General features: G+C 51.9%; 2 protein-coding genes across 4 annotated transcripts in view; one reads left to right on the forward strand and one right to left on the reverse strand.

The window, feature by feature from the left end:
* VRTN (vertebrae development associated) overlaps positions 1 to 5941 on the reverse strand; it is a 45058-nt gene extending 39117 nt beyond the window's left edge. Inside the window, exon 1 of the mRNA XM_029598437.1 lies at positions 5680 to 5941. The gene's annotated coding sequence lies outside the window, so the exon portion shown is untranslated. The remainder of the gene's footprint in view (positions 1 to 5679) is intronic.
* Positions 5838 to 19907, forward strand: part of ABCD4 (ATP binding cassette subfamily D member 4) — a 272156-nt gene continuing 258086 nt past the window's right edge. For 2 of the 3 annotated variants that reach the window (XM_029598438.1, XM_029598439.1), the window contains exons 1-2: positions 5839 to 5976; positions 14204 to 14276. In XM_029598438.1, the coding sequence (XP_029454298.1) occupies positions 14227 to 14276 (50 nt within the window). In that variant the 5' untranslated portion in view covers positions 5839 to 5976; positions 14204 to 14226. Of the gene's footprint in view, positions 5977 to 14203; positions 14277 to 19907 lie in introns of all 3 variants that reach the window. The other variant, XM_029598440.1, reaches the window with a different exon arrangement.

A 19907-nucleotide genomic window follows, 5' to 3' on the forward strand; every position in this document is an offset into this window, starting at 1 on the left:
CCCTCACAGGCTTTCTGCTTCGGATATATTTTAAAAAGTTTTTACTGTGAGTTTTTGCCTCTACAGCCAACTTCTTTTCAAATTCTCTCTTAGCCTGTCTTATCAATGTCTTACATTTAACTTGCCAATGTTTATGCTTTACCCTATTTTCTTCTGTTGGATCCTTCTTCCAATTTTTGAATGAAGATCTTTTGGCTAAAATAGCTTCTTTCACCTCCCCTTTTAACTATGCCGGTAATCGTTTTGCTTTCTTTCCACCTTTCTTAATGTGTGGAATACATCTGGACTGTGCTTCTAGAATGGTATTTTTTAACAATGACCACGCCTCTTGGACATTTTTTACTTTTGTAGCTGCTCCTTTCAGTTTTTTTCTAACAATTTTTCTCATTTTATCAAAGTTTCCCTTTTGAAAGTTTAGCATGAGAGCCTTGGATTTGCACACTGTTCCTTTTCCAGTCATTAAATCAAATCTGATCATATTATGATCACTATTGCCAAGCGGCCCCACCACCGTTACCTCTCTCACCAAGTCCTGTGCTCCACTGAGAATTAGATCTAAAATTGCTCCCTCTCTCGTCGGTTCCTGAACCAATTGCTCCATAAACTATCATTTATTCCATCCAGGAAAGTTATCTCTCTAGCGTGACCCGATGATACATTTACCCAGTCAATATTAGGGTAATTGAAGTCTCCCATTATTAATGCACTACCAATTTGGTTAGCTTCCCTAATTTCTTTTAGCATTTCACTGTCCGTCTCACCATCTTGACCAGGTGGACGGTAGTATACCCCTATCACTATAGTCTTCCCTGACACACAAGGGATTGCTACCCATAAAAATTCAATTGTGCATTTAGTCTCATGCAGGATGTTTATCCTGTTGGACTCTATGCCATCCCGGACATAAAGCGCCACACCTCATCCCGAGTGCTCCTCTCTGTCATTGTGATATAATTTGTACCCCGGTATAGCACTGTCCCATTGGTTATCCTCTTTCCACCATGTCTCTGAGATGCCAATTAAGTCTATGTCATCATTCACTGCTATACATTCTAATTCTCCCATCTTACTTCTTAGACTTCTGGCATTAGCATACAAACATTTCAAAGTTTTTTTTCTGTTTGTATTTTCATTCTGCTTTTTAATTGATAGGGATAAGTTAGAATTTTTTAGCTCAGGTGAGTTTTTAGTTACAGGCACTTGGACTACTTTTCTAATTATTGGACTGTCAGGATGCCCTAATTCTAATGCATCATTAGTATCCTTTAAAGATACCTCTCTCCGAACCATGCGCTGCTGAGCGACTGTCAGCTTTCCCCTTTGTTCTAGTTTAAAAGTTGCTCTATCTCCTTTTTAAAGGTTAGCGCCAGCAGTCTGGTTCCACCCTGGTTAAGGTGGAGCCCATCCCTTCGGAAGAGACTCCCCCTTCCCCAAAAGGTTCCCCAGTTCCTAACAAAACTGAATCCCTCTTCCTTGCACCATCGTCTCATCCACGCATTGAGACTCCGGAGCTCTGCCTGCCTCTGGTGACCTGCGTGTGGAACAGGGAGCATTTCAGAGAATGCCACCCTGGAGGTTCTGGATTTAAGCTTTCTACCTAAGAGCCTAAATTTGGCTTCCAGAACCTCCCTCCCACATTTTCCTATGTCGTTGGTGCCCACATGTACCGCGACAGCCGGCTCCTCCCCAGCACTATCTAAAATCCTATCTAGGTGACGGGTGAGGTCCGCCACCTTCGCACCAGGTAGGCAAGTTACCAGGCGATCCTCACGCCCACCAGCCACCCAGCTATCTACATTCCTAATAATCGAATCACTAACTATGACGGCCGACCTAACCCTTCCCTCCTGGGCAGTAGGCCTTGGGGAGATATCCTCAGTGCGAAAGGACAATGCATCACCTGGAGAGCAGGTCCTTGCTACAGGATCCTTTCCTGCTGTACCAGGTTGATGCTCTCCCATCATGAGACCTTCTTCCTCCAAGGCAGCACCAGGGCTGCCAGTCTGAAGTTGGGACTTGGCTACCTATGTCCCTGAAGGTCTCATCTATACACCTCTCTGTCTCCCTCAGCTCCTCCAGGTCTGCCACTCTAGCCTCCAGAGAGCGGACTCGTTCTCTGAGAGCCAGGAGCTCTTTGCATCGCATGCACATGTACAACTTCTCACCGGTGGGTAAAAAATTATACATGTGACACTCGATGCAAAAGACTGGGAAGCCCCCCTCTTGCTGCTGGACTGCTGCCTTCATCTCAGTTTTGATCAGTTCCTAGTTAAGTTTTAGGTTGCTATGGGAGTAGGAATGTGTCTAACGTCCTTTAAATGTATTAGTGAATTCACTATGTGTCTGGTAGTGGCCTACAGGGGTCTGATCAAACTCTCAATAAAGTTTTTGTTGATTTTTTTTTTTTTTTTGTGAACGTGGCACCTGCCTATAAATTAACCTAAATGACAATTGAGTATCCCCAACATGTCCCCCCCTTGGAGGGTGCTACTTAGTCTTCTACTCCCTCACCTCTGGCCCCAATCCCGAATGAACTTAGTCCCTAGGTGCTTGTTTGTTTTCTCCCCCTTCTCCTAAGATTTATGCATTGTCCTGTTTCCTCCTTTCATTTGTCTGTGTATGTTTATATTGTACCCTGCCCTGAAAGTAGGAAGGGCAGGTAATAAATGGGCAGAACTGTCAGTGGGTCTCAACCGCTGTCTTGTGGGAGATGAGGGATCTTGATCATCAGATGGACACCCTACGGACCTCAGGATCGAGCTATCAGAAGGGTCATGAACCCCCTGCTCGTCCGCCTCAAACCAGGGGGAGGGCCCCACCAGGACGTAACAACCCCCCGGGAGGATCTGGTAAAATATTCATAAGAACATAAGAAAATGCCATACTGGGTCAGACCAAGGGTCCATCAAGCCCAGCATCCTGTTTCCAACAGTGGCCAATCCACGCCATAAGAACCTGGCAAGTACCCAAACACTAAGTCTATTCCATGTTACCATTGCTAATGGCAGTGGCTATTCTCTAAGTGAACTTAATAGCAGGTAATGGACTTCTCCTCCAAGAACTTATCCAATCCTTTTTTAAACCCAGCTATACTAACTGCACTAACCACATCCTCTGGCAACAAATTCCAGAGTTTAATTGTGCGTTGAGTAAAAAAGAAATTTCTCCGATTAGTTTTAAATGTGCCCCATGCTAACTTCATGGAGTGTTTGTCTCTTCCTTTTTTTTTTAATCTCCAGGTTTTACACTATCTACCATCTGCTGGAGACAGAGCAATACTGAGGGACTGCAGCAGTTTTGTCAGGTAGTTCTGAAAGAACAAGCACACTTTGCTGAAAAAACAAGCCCAAAACATGTGAGATTTAAACTACTTTATTAGAAAGTATTTATTCACAGCAAACACTTTAAAAACATTATTTCCTGAGTGTAATGGAGGAAAAAAACAGGGCACAATCACATTGCAAATTAAGGCTCTACACTTAGTTCTGTGAAGGCTAATATCTTTGTTATGCATCGCAGAACAGCAGGCCCCATCCCCCTCCCCCAAAGTAAAAAGCACACCAGGCACAATGCCCAGATCACCCAGCACCCCACCCCAGAGCATTAACACAAGCTGCAGACCACAGCAGCCTGTCTAGTCTCCTTCCTGCCACATCCCCCCATGCTGGCCTTGGGCCATCTCCTAAGCCCCCTCCACCCATCCACAGACTAGGACTGGACACATGGGGGAGGGGGTAGCTCATTTGCCCCCCCCCCCCAGCTCCTGAATATGCCTCCTCGTTCTTTTCCTTGTGCCACCACTCCCTCTCCTCGTCCCCTGGGCCCTCCTCTGTTTTTCTCTCTTATCCCTCTTTTTTCCCCTCCTCTGCAACTTAAGCAGCTTTTGGCCTTTATCTTTCTGAAGGCAGAGGACATTTGCCCCTAGACTGCCTGAGGTGCAGAAGTTAGAGCAGCTGCTAGCGGTTGCTGGGAACATTCCCTAACCCCATGCTTCTGGTCACTGCACCAGAGAGGAGGCAGGGGAAGGGCCTGAGAACTGGGCTTGCTGAGGTCCTGCCCTCTGTCCTCTCAGTGTCCAGTCACAGCACAGGAAGGGCAGCAGCTCGGCTCAGCTCTCTGATGATTCTGCCTGATGAACAGCAACCAATCACAGGTGGCAGGAACGGCAGGGCACGAGTGCTGCCCACAAAATCCAAAAAAAAGCAAATAGGAATTTAATCCCCCCCTCCCCCCCCAAAATAAACTACTGGCGAGTTGCAAAAAAAAAAAAAAGCAATTTCTGAAAAAAACAAGTCCATACTAGTGGTAAATAAGTGAGGTTGGCAATACTGGACTGTAGGTGGCACACTGGATTATGTAAAGGGTTAGTGACACCTCTGTCTCCATCTGCATGGCAGGGAAGTAAAACCCAGGAGTCTGCACTGATCTGGGGTATGAATGGGATTGACCACTGTTGTAAACAGGATGCTGGGCTTAATGGATCCTTCGTCTGACCCAGTATGGTGAATCTTATGTTCTAGCACACAGGAAGGTGGAGAAAGGTTGCAGTACACACAATAGGAAACCACAGATCGGTGCGGATCCTTAAACTTCAAAAACTGAATCAATCAATATGACAGGTGCCAAGTGACATCAATCTTTAATGAGTAGATGTATGAAGATGAGATACAAGTAGGTCCCCTGACACGGATCGTGTTTCGCCACTCTGGCTGCTTTGGGAGGGACAGAAGCCCAAAACTTGTAATTTAAACATGTGTCATAAGAAATAATATAGCTTGGCATTTTCAGGTTGCATGTGAAGAAGTCCAGTTGGTTTGAAAGACCACTATTAGTCCCCAAAATGTCTGTGAGATGCTCTAGGCTCTGCTGTTTTGCAGCCCCGTGGATCCGAATATTAACCCTTCAAATTCCTTATTTCATGTTTATGAGATTTTGAAGTGAGAAGATTTTGCTGAAGGGTAAAAAAGCTAATGGATCCCCTATCCCAGCTCCCTCCTTTTTCCCCATTCACTGCCTCTTGCTCTCAATCCCTCCCCTCAGCCCCCTTCCTCCTGCCGCTAGCCATTTCCCCTTGCTCCCAGCCGTCACCTCTCTCCCCATCCCCCTCTTCACCCTTCAGCATCTCCTCTCTCCCCCCCATTCCCCCCTTGCTTTTGCCCCCTGAAAAGGCACCTGTATTCCCACCACTCCAGGCCTGGGACCCGGCCCTATGCATCCTGGATGGTTGTCTGGCCTGGTTCTCTCTTGCTACCCCTCTCTGCCCTACACCCCCTCCTTTTGCCAAGAGTGAACACTACAATATCCAGGTTATTCCAGAAAAATTCCCCCCACCGCTGAAATCTGTGTCAAGCAATACATATCCCCCCCCCCCCAATCTCCTTCTCTCCCCTGCAACATAATAAGCACCAGAGAAATTGCAACCCCCTCCTAATGCAACCTATCCCTCACCCTCCCGCATGAGAACTAAATCATTCCTATTAGTATGATCTTAACATATACATGTCATGTGCCTTGATTTTATATTATGCAAATGAGGGGGGGGAGGGGAACTCCCACCTCAGTCCTCCAGTGTCCAAGCAGCTCTGTGGAAAAGTTGCCCACGCTACTGCCAGCAGGGAGCAGGACCTGGTCCTGTAACCTGCCCCTTCACGTGACTTATTACCATTGTGGGATGCTTACCTTCGTTTCCTACCTTTGCATTTTAATCCGTCTGTACTGTACTTTGCAGCACTTGGATAATTGTCGTGCCAATAAAGTTACATGGCTACACATCACACATCTCGGCAAGGATTGGCTGAGTTCTTCCTAAGCGTAGCCAATCGGCTGCTTGCTTACTCCATGGTCTTCATAGCTTCAGCTGCTGTAGGCTCAGTCGGGCGGATGACGTCGCCCTGGGTTTGAAAGAGGAGCTCTGACTGGCTGGATTTCTGAGCATGCGTGCTGGTGTCGTGTTCGGGCTGGAGGCGTCTCTGTCAGGTAGCAGCGCGCTCGCTTCTCTGCTGACCTTTCACCTCGCTGACCGGCGCGGCGCAGGCTCCGAGCACTCCCCCCTCCCCACTACCGGATCCCCCCCTCCTCCAGTCTCTGTGTCCCCGCCCCCTCAGACACAGGTTGTGATCTCCCCTCCACTTACCGGACCCCTCCCCCTCTCTTTCAAGGCTCTGATCCCCCCCTCCACCTTACCGGACCCCTCCCCCTCTCTTTCAAGGCTCTGATCCCCCCCTCCACCTAACACGGAGACCCTCCCCCTCTCATTTCAAGGCTCTGATTCTCCCCTCCACAGTTACCTGAACCCCTCCCCCTCTCTTTCAAGGCTCTGATCTCCCCTCCACTTACCGGACCCCTCCCCTCTCTTTCAAGGCTCTGATCTCCCCTCCACCTTACCGGACCTCCCCCTCTCTTTCAAGGCTCTGATCCCCCTCCACCTTACCGGACCCCTCCCCCTCTCTTTCAAGGCTCTGATCTCCCCTCCACCTTACCGGACCCCTCCCCTCTCTTTCAAGGCTCTGATCTCCCCTCCACCTTACCGGACCCTCCCCCTCTCTTTCAAGGCTCTGATCTCCCTCCACCTTACCGGACCCCCCCCCTCTCTTTCAAGGCTCTGATCTCCCCTCCACTTACCGGACCCTCCCCCTCTTTCAAGGCTCTGATCTCCCCTCCACCTTACCGGACCCCTCCCCCTCTCTTTCAAGGCTCTGATCTCCCCTCCACCTTACCGGACCCTCCCCTCTCTTTCAAGGCTCTGATCCCCCTCCACAGTTACCGGACCCCTCCCCCTCTCTTTACAAGGCTCTGATCCCCCCTCCACATCTACCGGACCTCTCCCCTCTCTTTCAAGGCTCTGATCCCCCCCTCCACAGTTACCGGACCCCTCCCCTCTCTTTCAAGGCTCTGATCTCCCCTCCACAGTTACCGGACCCCTCCCCTCTCTTTCAAGGCTCTGATCTCCCCTCCACAGTTACCGGACCTCTCCCCCTCTCTTTCAAGGCTCTGATCCCCCTCCACAGTACCGGACCTCTCCCCCCCCTCTCTTTCAAGGCTCTGATCTCCCCCTCCACAGTTACCGGACCTCTCCCCCTCTCTTTAAGGCTCTGATCTCCCCTCCACAGTTACCGGACCTCTCCCCCTCTCTTTCAAGGCTCTGATCTCCCCTCCACAGTTACCGGACCTCTCCCCCTCTCTTTCAAGGCTCTGATCCCCCCTCCACAGTTACCGACCTCTCCCCCTCTCTTCAAGGCTCTGATCCCCTCCACTTACCGGACCCCTCCCCTCTCTTTCAAGGCTCTGATCCCCCTCCACCTTACCGGACCCCTCCCTCTCTTTCAAGGCTCTGATCTCCCCTCCACCTTACCGGACCCCTCCCCTCTCTTTCAAGGCTCTGATCCCCCTCCATACCGGACCCCTCCCCCTCTCTTCAAGGCTCTGATCTCCCCTCCACTTACCGGACCCCTCCCCCTCTCTTTCAAGGCTCTGATCCCCCCCACAGTACCGGACCCCTCCCCCTCTCTTTCAAGGCTCTGATCTCCCCTCCACAGTTACGGACCCCTCTCCCCTCTCTTTCAAGGCTCTGATCTCCCCTCCACAGTTACCGGACCTCTCCCCTCTCTTTCAAGGCTCTGATCTCCCCTCCACCTTACCGGACCCCTCCCCCTCTCTTTCAAGGCTCTGATCTCCCCTCCACAGTTACCGGACCCCTCCCCCTCTCTTTCAAGGCTCTGATCTCCCCTCCACCTTACCGGACCCCTCCCCCTCTCTTTCAAGGCTCTGATCTCCCCTCCACAGTTACCGGACCCCTCCCCCTCTCTTTCAAGGCTCTGATCTCCCATCCACAGTTACGGACCCCTCCCCCTCTCTTTCAAGGCTCTGATCTCCCCTCCACAGTTACGGAACCACTTCCCCCTCTCTTTCAAGGCTCTGATCCCCCCTTCCACAGTCTACCGGACCTCTCCCCCTCTCTTTCAAGGCTCTGATCTCCCCTCCACAGTTACCGGACCCCTCCCCCTCTCTTTCAAGGCTCTGATCTCCCCCCTCCACCTTACCGGGACCCCTCCCCCTCTCTTTCAAGGCTCTGATCTCCCCTCCACAGTTACCGGACCCCTCCCCCTCTCTTTCAAGGCTCTGATCTCCCCTCCACAGTTACCGGACCCCTCCCCCCTCTCTTTCAAGGCTCTGATCTCCCTCCACCGTTACCGGACCCTCTCCCCCTCTCTTTCAAGGCTCTGATCCCCCCTCCACCGTTACCGGACCTCTCCCCCTCTCTTTCAAGGCTCTGATCCCCCTCCACCTTACCGGACCCTCCCCCTCTCTTTCAAGGCTCTGATCTCCCCTCCACCTTACCGGACCCCTCTCCCTCTCTTTCAAGGCTCTGATCCCCCTCCATTACCGGACCCCTCCCCCTCTCTTTCAAGGCTCTGATCCCCCCCAGTTACCGGACCCCTCCCCCTCTCTTTCAAGGCTCTGATCTCCCCTCCACCTTATCGGACCCCTCCCCCTCTCTTTCAAGGCTCTGATCTCCCCCTCCACCAGTTACCGGACCCTCCCCCTCTCTTTCAAGGCTCTGATCCCCCTCCAGTTACCGGACCCCTCCCCCTCTCTTTCAAGGCTCTGATCCCCCTCCACCTTACCGGACCCCTCCCCCTCTCTTTCAAGGCTCTGATCTCCCCTCCACCTTATCGGACCCCCCCCTCTCTTTCAAGGCTCTGATCCCCCCTCCACCTTACCGGACCCCTCCCCCTCTCTTTCAAGGCTCTGATCTCCCTCCACAGTTACCGGACCCCTCCCCCCTCTTTTTCAAGGCTCTGATCTCCCCTCCACAGTTACCGGACCCCTCCCCCTCTCTTTCAAGGCTCTGATCCCCCCTCCACAGTTACCGGACCCCTCCCCCCCTCTCTTTCAAGGCTCTGATCCCCCTCCACCTTACCGGACCCCCCTCCCCCCTCTCTTTCAAGGCTCTGATCTCCCCCTCCACAGTTACCGGACCCCCTCCCCCTCTCTTTCAAGGCTCTGATCTCCCACCCTCCACCTTACCGGACCCCTCCCCCTCTCTTTCACGGCTCTGATCTCCCCTCCACCCTTACCGGACCCCTCCCCCTCTCTTTCAAGGCTCTGATCTCCCCTCCACCGTTACCGGACCCCCTCCCCCTCTCTTTCAAGGCTCTGATCTCCCCTCCACCTTACCGGACCCCTCCCCCTCTCTTTCAAGGCTCTGATCCTCCCCTCCCCCCTTACCGGCCCCCCCCCCCCTCTCTTCACGGCTCTGATCTCCCCTCCACAGTTACCGGACCCTCCCCCTCTCTTTCAAGGCTCTGATCTCCCCTCCACCTTACCGGACCCCTCTCCCTCTCTTTCAAGGCTCTGATCCCCTCCACAGTTACCGGACCCCTCCCCCTCTCTTTCAAGGCTTGATCTCCCCTCCACCTTATCGGACCCCTCCCCCTCTCTTTCAAGGCTCTGATCTCCCCTCCACCTTACCGGACCCCTCTCCTCTCTTTCAAGGCTCTGATCTCCCCTCCCTTATCGGACCCCTCCCCTCTCTTTCAAGGCTCTGATCTCCCCTCCACCTTACCGGACCCCTCCCCTCTCTTTCAAGGCTCTGATCTCCCCTCCACAGTTACCGGACCCCTCCCCCTCTCTTTCAAGGCTCTGATCTCCCCTCCACCTTATCGGACCCCTCCCCCTCTCTTTCAAGGCTCTGATCTCCCTCCACAGTTACCGGACCCCTCCCCCTCTCTTTCAAGGCTCTGATCCCCCTCCACAGTTACCGGACCCCTCCCCCTCTCTTTCAAGGCTCTGATCTCCCCTCCACCTTACCGGACCCTCCCCCTCTCTTTCAAGGCTCTGATCTCCCCTCCACAGTTACCGGACCCCTCCCCCTCTCTTTCAAGGCTCTGATCCCGCTCCCAGTTACCGGACCCCTCCCCCTCTCTTTCAAGGCTCTGATCCCCCTCCACCTTACCGGACCCCTCCCCCTCTCTTTCAAGGCTCTGATCCCCCTCCACATTACCGGACCTCTCCCCCCTCTTTCAAGGCTCTGATCTCCCCTCCACAGTTACCGGACCCCTCCCCCTCTCTTTCAAGGCTCTGATCCCCCTCCACAGTTACCGGACCCCTCCCCCTCTCTTTCAAGGCTCTGATCCCCTCCACAGTTACCGGACCCCTCCCCTCTCTTTCAAGGCTCTGATCCCCCCTCCACCTTACCGGACCCCTCCCCCTCTCTTTCAAGGCTCTGATCCCCCTCCACAGTTACCGGACCTCTCCCCCTCTCTTTCAAGGCTCTGATCTCCCCTCCACAGTTACGGACCCCTCCCCCTCTCTTTCAAGGCTCTGATCCCCCTCCACCGTTACCGGACCCCTCCCCCTCTTTTCAAGGCTCTGATCTCCCCTCCACAGTTACCGGACCTCTCCCCCTCTCTTTCAAGGCTCTGATCCCCCTCCACAGTTACCGGACCTCTCCCCCTTCTTTCAAGGCTCTGATCTTCCCTCCACAGTTACCGGACCCCTCCCCCTCTCTTTCAAGGCTCTGATCCCCCTCCACCTTACCGGACCCCTCCCCCTCTCTTTCAAGGCTCTGATCCCCTCCACCTTACCGGACCCCTCCCCCTCTCTTTCAAGGCTCTGATCTCCCTCCCCCGTTACCGGACCCCTCCCCCTCTCTTTCAAGGCTCTGATCCCCCCTCCACAGTTACCGGACCCCTCCCCCTCTCTTTCAAGGCTCTGATCCCCCTCCACAGTTACCGGACCCCTCCCCTCTTTTCAAGGCTCTGATCTCCCCTCCACAGATACCGGACCTCTCCCCCTCTCTTTCAAGGCTCTGATCCCCCCTCCACAGTTACCGGACCTTCCCCTCTCTTCAAGGCTCTGATCCCCCCTCCACAGTTACCGGACCCCTCCCCCTCTCTTTCAAGGCTCTGATCCCCCCTCCACAGTTACCGGACCTCTCCCCCTCTCTTTCAAGGCTGATCTCCCTCCACAGTTACCGGACCCTCCCCCTCTCTTTCAAGGCTCTGATCCCCCTCCACAGTTACCGGACCTTCCCCCTCTCTTTCAAGGCTCTGATCCCCCCCACAGTTACCGGACCCCTCCCCCTCTTTCAAGGCTCTGATCCCCCCTCCACAGTTACCGGACCCTCCCTCTCTCTTTCAAGGCTCTGATCCCCCCCCCCCAGTTACCGGCCCCCTCCCCCTCTCTTTCAAGGCTCTGATCTCCCCTCCACAGTTACCGGACCCTCCCCCTCTCTTCAAGGCTCTGCTCCCCTCCACAGTTACCGGACCTCTCCCCCTCTCTTTCAAGGCTCTGATCCCCCCTCCACAGTTACCGGACCTCTCCCCCTCTCTTTCAAGGCTCTGATCCCCTCCACCAGTTACCGGACCCCTCCCCCTCTTTTCAAGGCTCTGATCTCCCCTCCAAAGTTACCGGACCCTCCCCCTCTCTTTCAAGGCTCTGATCCCCTCCACAGTTACCGGACCTCTCCCCTCTCTTTCAAGGCTCTGATCCCCTCCACAGTTACCGGACCTCTCCCCCTCTCTTTCAAGGCTCTGACCCCTCCACAGTTACCGGACCTCCCCCTCTCTTTCAAGGCTCTGATCTCCCCTCCACATTACCGGACCCTCCCCCTCTCTTTCAAGGCTTGATCTCCCCTCCACATTACCGGACCCCTCCCCTCTCTTTCAAGGCTCTGATCTTCCCTCCACAGTTACCGGACCCCTCCCCCTCTCTTTCAAGGCTCTGATCCCCCCTCCACAGTTACCGGACCCCTCCCCCTCTCTTTCAAGGCTCTGATCCCCCCTCCACCTTACCGGACCTCCCCCTCTCTTTCAAGGCTCTGATCCCCCCTCCACAGTTACCGGACCTCTCCCCCTCTCTTTCAAGGCTCTGATCTCCCTCCACAGTTACCGGACCCCTCCCCCTCTCTTCAAGGCTCTGATCCCCCTCCACAGTTACCGGAACCTCCCCCTCTCTTTCAAGGCTCTGATCTCCCCTCCCACAGTTACCGGACCCCTCCCCTCTCTTTCAAGGCTCTGATCCCCCTCCACCTTACCGGACCCCTCCCCCTCTTTTCAAGGCTCTGATATCCCCCCTCCACAGTTACCGGACCTCTCCCCTCTTTTCAAGGCTCTGATCTCCCCTCCACAGTTACCGGACCCTCCCCCTCTCTTTCAAGGCTCTGATCCCCCTCCACAGTTACCGGACCTCCCCCTCTCTTTCAAGGCTCTGATCCCCCCCCCACTTACCGGACCCCTCCCCCTCTCTTTCAAGGCTCTGATCCCCCCTCCACAGTTACCGGACCTCTCCCCCTCTCTTTCAAGGCTCTGATCTCCCCTCCACAGTTACCGGACCCCTCCCCCTCTCTTTCAAGGCTCTGATCCCCCCTCCACAGTTACCGGACCCCTCCCCCTCTTTTCAAGGCTCTGATCTCCCCTCCACAGTTACCGGACCCCTCCCCTCTCTTTCAAGGCTCTGATCCCCCTCCACCTTACCGGACCCTCCCCCTCTCTTTCAAGGCTCTGATCCCCCCTCCACAGTTACCGGACCTTCCCCCTCTCTTTCAAGGCTCTGATCTCCCCTCCACAGTTACCGGACCCTCCCCCTCTCTTTCAAGGCTCTGATCTCCCCTCCACAGTTACCGGACCCCTCCCCCTCTCTTTCAAGGCTCTGATCCCCCCTCCACAGTTACCGGACCCCTCCCCCTCTCTTTCAAGGCTCTGATCTCCCCTCCACAGTTACCGGACCTCTCCCCCTCTCTTTCAAGGCTCTGATCCCCCCTCCACAGTTACCGGACCTCTCCCCTCTCTTTCAAGGCTCTGATCTCCCCTCCACAGTTACCGGACCCTCCCCCTCTCTTTCAAGGCTCTGATCTTCCCTCCACAGTTACCGGACCCCTCCCCCTCTCTTTCAAGGCTCTGATCCCCCCTCCACCTTACCGGACCTCTCCCCTCTCTTTCAAGGCTCTGATCCCCCCTCCACCTTACTGGACCCCTCCCCCTCTCTTTCAAGGCTCTGATCTCCCCTCCACAGTTACCGGACCTCTCCCCTCTCTTTCAAGGCTCTGATCCCCTCCACAGTTACCGGACCCCTCCCCCTCTCTTTCAAGGCTCTGATCTCCCCTCCACAGTTACCGGACCCCTCCCCTCTGTTTCAAGGCTCTGATCTCCCCTCCACAGATACCGGACCTCTCCCCCTCTCTTTCAAGGCTCTGATCCCCTCCACAGTTACCGGACCCCTCCCCCTCTCTTTCAAGGCTCTGATCCCCCCTCCACAGTTACCGGACCTCTCCCCCTCTCTTTCAAGGCTCTGATCCCCTCCACAGTTACCGGACCCCTCCCCCTCTCTTTCAAGGCTCTGATCCCCCCTCCACAGTTACCGGACCTCTCCCCCTCTCTTTCAAGGCTCTGATCTCCCCTCCACAGTTACCGGACCTCTCCCCCTCTCTTTCAAGGCTCTGATCTCCCCTCCACAGTTACCGGACCCCTCCCCCTCTCTTTCAAGGCTCTGATCCCCCCTCCACAGTTACCGGACCTCTCCCTCTCTTTCAAGGCTCTGATCTCCCCTCCACAGTTACCGGACCTCCCCCTCTCTTTCAAGGCTCTGATCCCCCTCCACAGTTACTGGACCTCTCCCCTCTCTTTCAAGGCTCTGATCCCCTCCACAGTTACCGGACCTCTCCCCCTCTCTTTCAAGGCTCTGATCTCCCCTCCACAGTTACCGGACCCCTCCCCCTCTCTTTCAAGGCTCTGATCTCCCCTCCACAGTTACCGGATCTCTCCCCCCTCTTTCAAGGCTCTGATCTCCCCTCCACAGTTACCGACCTCTCCCCCTCTCTTTCAAGGCTCTGATCTCCCCTCCACAGTTACCGGACCTCTCCCCCTCTCTTTCAAGGCTCTGATCACCCCTCCCCTCTCAAGCTCTGAGGCCCCCCAGTTGCTTTTATTGGGCCTCTCACAAAGGTTCGGAGCAGCCCTCCCCCACTGCTATTGGATTTCTCCACCTCCTACGCAGGCTGTGAAAGCCCCCTCCACCCTTCTTCCATAAGTGCTGAGTACCCCCATCTCCTGTTACCAGACCTCTCTCCCTTTGCACACAGGATCTAGGCTCCTCCTTGCCTACTACAGGAACTTTCCCCCTCTGAGTTTTCCCCCTTCGCCACTGAGTCCCGGGTCTACTCAACCAGCTGTTTATTTCTTTCCGCTCTCTCTCTCTCACACAGGTGCAGAGAGGTGAGCAGGCCCAATGGCTCCTGAACCTGGAGGAGCCCTGAAGGAGCAGAGAGATAAGAAGAGGTGAGAGGAAACTAATCTGAGTAGCAGCTCCTCAGCTCATCCCTATGTATAGTACAAAGTGATCCTCCAGGAGTGGCCTGGTGCTTAGAGCAGACTTCTTGTTACCTTCAGCAAGTCACTTAATCCTTATTGTCTCAAGCGCCAACTTAGATTGTGAGTCCTTTGGGGCAGGGAACTTACCTACAGTGCTTGAAAAAGGGAATAATAATTAAATGGGAGAAAAACTGGAATTAGAAGAGCCCACATCTTCTGTCATTGCACTGAGCAAGCAGAAAAGGACCAAGGGTTTGTCTGGGTGTGTGACCTGGAGGATGATGCTAAACTGCCTGTATCTTCTGCTAATAAGCTGGTTGTAAATAGATACAAAAATCCCGTCCTTTAAAATGTCTGTATGGGAATGTGAGAAGCCTGAATAGTAAGCATGGAGCGTTGGAATGAATGGCATTACGAGGATAGAGGAGGAGTGGGGAGGAGATGTGCTTTGTGGCTATCAATGGTATAGGGAGATGTAGGAGGGAGCTTTGGGAGGCACATTTAGGCTCTTAGGTAGGAAGCTGAAATCTCCAGGGTAGCATTCTCTGAAATGCTCCCTGTTCCACGCGCAGGTCACCAGAGGCAGGCAGAGCTCCGGAGGCTCAATGCGTGGATGAGACGATGGTGCAGGAAAAAAAAAGGGGGTTAGGTTTGTTAGGAACTGGGGAACAATCTGAGGATTAGGGAGCCCTTTTCTGAAAGGGTGGGTTCCATTTTACTCAGGGTGGAACCATCTCTAAAAAGGAGAGGGAGCAGCCCTTGAACATTGGAAATGCTGACAGTCGCTCAGAGTGAGGTAGCTTTGGATAATACTAACAAGACAGGAGTTAAACAATCCTAATAAAGAGTTTCCAATAAAGTAAAAGATTCCAAATGATCCTTGTCAGCTGGAAGGAAGCTTGAAGAAACACATCTTGAATTGTTTGTAGTCAGAGTAAGCTGGGAGAGTTAGCGTGTATAGCACGGGATGAAGAGAGGGAGGATAACCAGTGGGACAGTGCTATATCAGGGAACACGTTCTATTGCAGTGATTTGGTGGAAGGGTTGATGTAGGTTAGAGGGCATAGAATGGAGCAGGAGAGCGGATGCGCTCTGGAAGCTTATGGATAGATCAGGTGTACAGCAGCGAGGCTCTGTTCCACTCCTCCCGGCCGACAGACAGACGCCAGTGCCATCAGAGGAATGAGTATTGACTGGGTAACTGGAAGGTAATGTTTCCAGGGGGTCCTAGAACTGAGAAGAGGGGAAGTTATTGTCCACCTGTTCCTTAGTGGAACGCAGGATTTGCTGCAAGAAGCAACTTGCATGCCCAACCCCTTAGAGGTTCCCAAGCAAAGTGCGACTTGATTCTTCATTTTTTGTTAATTTTTAATATTTCCCTAGTTTGTATCTTTGTTATGATTACTGTACCTCACCCTGAGTGTGTTGGCACTGGACGAGTAAGAAATATGAATGAATAAACGTAAATGGCTCTTACTACTCGTGAGTCTCCTGTGTTCCCTGAGCAGCCTTGCTATGTGAATGCCTGCATCTCCGGCAGCCTGTGAGATGAGCCAGCCTTATGGTTACCTTCTATTTCATATGAAGCACTTTGACATTGTCTGGCTCCCCCAACACACACCACTGAGGCAGGGAAGTGTAGTGCTGTAAACATTAGGCGATGACTTTTAGTAGCTAAGGATCCTTCCCTTAAATTCCTTTACGATTCTGGCCTCTACCACCCACTCCCGAGCATGTATATGCAGGCAAACTCTCTCACCCAGCTAAGGCACAGATAATGCCCGATCCATTTCTCCTCTCATGCACCCTCGTACCCCATGGGTTCCCTCCTATCCATTCAGACCCCACACTCCTGGAGGATTCTCTGCTCCTCCACAGTGCAGAATTGGGGCAGCAGTCCCTTCTCCTTCACCCAGTGAAGATCCATTTTTTGTAAGATTTTCACTGCTTGTCACATCAGAGCTTGGTCCGCACAGGCCAGGAGGAAGCAGCAGCATGAGGGTACAGAAGATTAAGAACATAAAAAAATACTATGTTGGCTCAGACCAAGATCCATCCAGCCCAGTGTTCTTTCTCTGACAGTGGCCGGTCCAGGTCGAAAGTTCCCAGCAGATCCCATAAAGTAGGTTCTATTTCTTCTTCCTCATTCCCAGAGATAGCAATAGCTTTCCTCAGTCTACCTACTTAATATTTTATGGACTTTTTCCTCAGGGACTGCTCCAAAATTTTAAAGCCCTGCTATGATAATTGCCTTGATCACGTCTTCTGCCAACAGATTCCACTGCTCAATTGGGTACAGAGTGATAAAGCACTTTCTACAATGTTTAGAATCCTCTGTGGTTACTTTCATGGAATTTCCCCTAGTTCTAAACATAGAAAAGGACCACACGATCCATCCAGTCTGCCCAGCAAGCTTATGGTAGCCTCTGCTGTGCCATACAAGTCACTCCCAAACCATCAGTCAGGGCCCTTTCTTGGTTGCTTGCGAGTCCAATCCCCTGTTACCTCTTGCTGTTGAAGCAGAGAGCAATGTTTGAGTTGCATCCAAAATATCAGGCTTATTGGTTAAGGGCAGTAACCGCCACACCAGCAAGTTACCCCCATGCACTCTTTTCTTCACTTCCATCCTCCAGCCTTTAAGGATCTACAGTGTTTATCCCATGCCCCTTTGAAATCTTTCACCGTTTTTCTCTTCACCACTTCCTCCGGAAGGGCGTTCCAGTCGTCTACCACCCTCTCCATGAAGAAATGTTTCCTGATGTTGGTTCTGATTCTTCCTCCCTGGAGTTTCATTTCATGACGCCTGGTTCTACTGATTTCTTTCCAATGGAAAAGGTTTGACAATTGTGCATCATTAAAACCTTTCAGGTATCTGGATATTGGACAGGACCGGTCCCAACACCGATCCTTGTGGCTCTCCACTTAACACCGCTCTCTCTTCAGAGTAGATTTTGTTTACCATCACATGCTGCCTTCTATTACAAACATCCAGGCCACCACCTTGGTGCTTACACCCAAGCTTCTCATTTTATTCACCAGTCTCCTGTGCGGGACAGTATCAAAAGCTTTGCTGAAATCCAGTAGATCATATCGAGCGCTCTTCCTTGATCCAATTCCTTAGTCACCCAATCAAAAAAGTCAATCAGATTTGTCTGACAGGATCTTCCCCTGGTGAATCTGCGCTGCCTCAGGTCCGGCAATCCTCCAGACTGTAGATAGTTCACTATTCTCTCTTTCAACAGCGACTCCATTACTTTTCCCACCACCGAAGTGAAGCTAACTGGCCTGTAGTTTCCAGCCTCTTCTCTGTTTCCACTCTTGTGAAGCAGAACGACCACCGCTCTTCTCCAATCACTCGGCACCACTCCCGTTCCCAGGGATCTATTGAACAGGTCACACAGCGGACCCACCAGCACATCTCTGAGCTCCCTCAGTATCCTGGGATGAACCTCATCAGGTCCCATGGCTTTGTCCACTTTCAGTTTCTCCAGCTCTTCCCATACATTCTCTACTGTAAATGGAGTTACATCTACTCCACTCCCCTCCAGTTTCTTGTTAACTAGCGAGGGTCCTTCTCCAGGGTCCTCCTTAGTGAACACAGAACAGAAGTATTCGTTTAATATTTCTGCCTTTTTCTCATTTCTCTCCACACATTGATCCTTTCCACCTTTCAGTCTCACTATACCACTATGAACTTTTCTCCTTTCTCTGATGTATCTGAAGAATGTTTTGTCACCTCTCTTTACCTCTTTGACAATCCTTTCTACTGCTTGACTTTTTTTTCTGATTTCTTTCTTCGCCTCCCTCAGTTTCACAGATATTCTTCTTTGTGCTCCTCCCTTTGGGATCCTTAATATTTCTTGAACGCTGTTCTTTTTGCTTTTATTTTATCAGCCATCTCCTTTGAGAACCAGATCAGTTTCTCATTTCTCTTACTTTTGTTGATTTTCTAACATACAGATTTGTTGCTTTTGTAATTGCTCCTTTTAGTCTGGCCCACTGTTGTTCCACCTCTCCCACTTTCTCCCAGTCTTCAAGTTCTGCTTCCAGATATTTCCCCATTTCTACAAAATCTGTTTTCTTGAAGTTCAAAACTCAGGACTTTGTGTGACTTTCCCGTATCCTGTTTGTGATATCAGACCATATCGTTTGATCACTGGTGCTGGGGAGACATTATCCCCGTTAGTGAGCACTAAATCGAGTATCACTCCCTCCCTTGTAGGCTCCATTACCATTTGTTTGAACAGAGCCCCTTGCAGGGCATCCACTATCCCTCTACTTCTGTTAGATTCTGCAGAAGGGATTCTCCAGTACATGTCCGGGAGGTTAAAGTCTCCAACGCTCCCACCTTTTGGTATTGATTGAAAAGGTAACTAAGCCTCCTGTATTTACTCGCTCCACCCACTCATGATTTTTTAAACCTCTCTCCTGTCCCCCTCTGTGTCTCTCCTGCAAGCTGAAGAGCCCTCGCCTGCACAGCCTCTCATCATAGGGGAGATGCTCCATCCCCTTTATCATGTTCTTGTTGGCTTCCTCTGCAGTCAGAACTGCACACAATACGCAAGATGTGGTTGCTCTTTGGCTTGCTGCAGATGCAATGCGCCATCTTCTGTTTTATTCTCCATTTTTGGTTTTGGATTATTTCATTTCTTTTTAAACTGTTTATTAAATCACAAGGTGTCATACAATAAAAGCAAGGAATAACAAAGAAACAAATGTAGAACATATGTTGTCTGAAGAAAGCAGTTCCATTGCGTTATAAATAATTGCCTCTCTTATGGGAAAACCTCCCCCACTAACACCCTATTCGCACCTCCCCCTCATACAGTCCAAGAAAAAGATACATATTGTTTACGAGAAATATACTGTCCAGTTAAAGTAAGATCCCAAAACCTGCCTCATACATCACATTATCAGAAATGGGTTTGCATGTAACGTAAGCGATCGGGCTTTACATTATCAGGACGTCTCCGAAGTTCCTTTTGGGCAATTTCCAGTCTCCAAAGCAGGAAGCTCATCCTCTTTCCAAAACAATATAAATTGGTTTTTGCCAAGAAGAGAGAAACAACAAGTAACTTCTCCCCCCCCCCCCCTCCCTAGTTTTAGTGGATGATTTCTAACATTCTGGCTGTGCACTTAGCTGAGGATTTCAATTTATTCCTGCTGAAAGCTGAGCTCCTTTTCCAGGGTGGTGGTTCTTAATACAGAACCCAGCATTGTCTATCTGTAGGTGGAATTATTTTTCCCTGTACGTACCAGGATCAGTCCAGGACACCTGGGTTGTGACTCCGCACCAGTAGATGGAGACAGAGCAAGAGCTGTCGGTCTTGGCTACATATAGCCACGTGCCTCACACAGCCCCTCAGTCTTACTCTGTCTCCAGTAGATGGTGCAGGTGCAGTCACAGCCTCTGGCTAGGCCTGGTAGTTAGGTTTAGGTTTTCTCTGTTTTTTTTCTTGTAAGTTTTTTTTTTTTTTTTTTTTTTTTAAAAAGGAAGTTAGATTTGGCTGTTTGGAGAACAGCAGCAGGAAGATCCTCCGGCTGTCCTGCCTCCCAGGGGGGGTCGGAAGGTTCTGAGGGGACCATCCCCCCCCCCCC

Source organism: Rhinatrema bivittatum, chromosome 4 (assembly GCF_901001135.1).
Source record: "Rhinatrema bivittatum chromosome 4, aRhiBiv1.1, whole genome shotgun sequence".
Lineage (NCBI taxonomy): Eukaryota > Metazoa > Chordata > Amphibia > Gymnophiona > Rhinatrematidae > Rhinatrema > Rhinatrema bivittatum.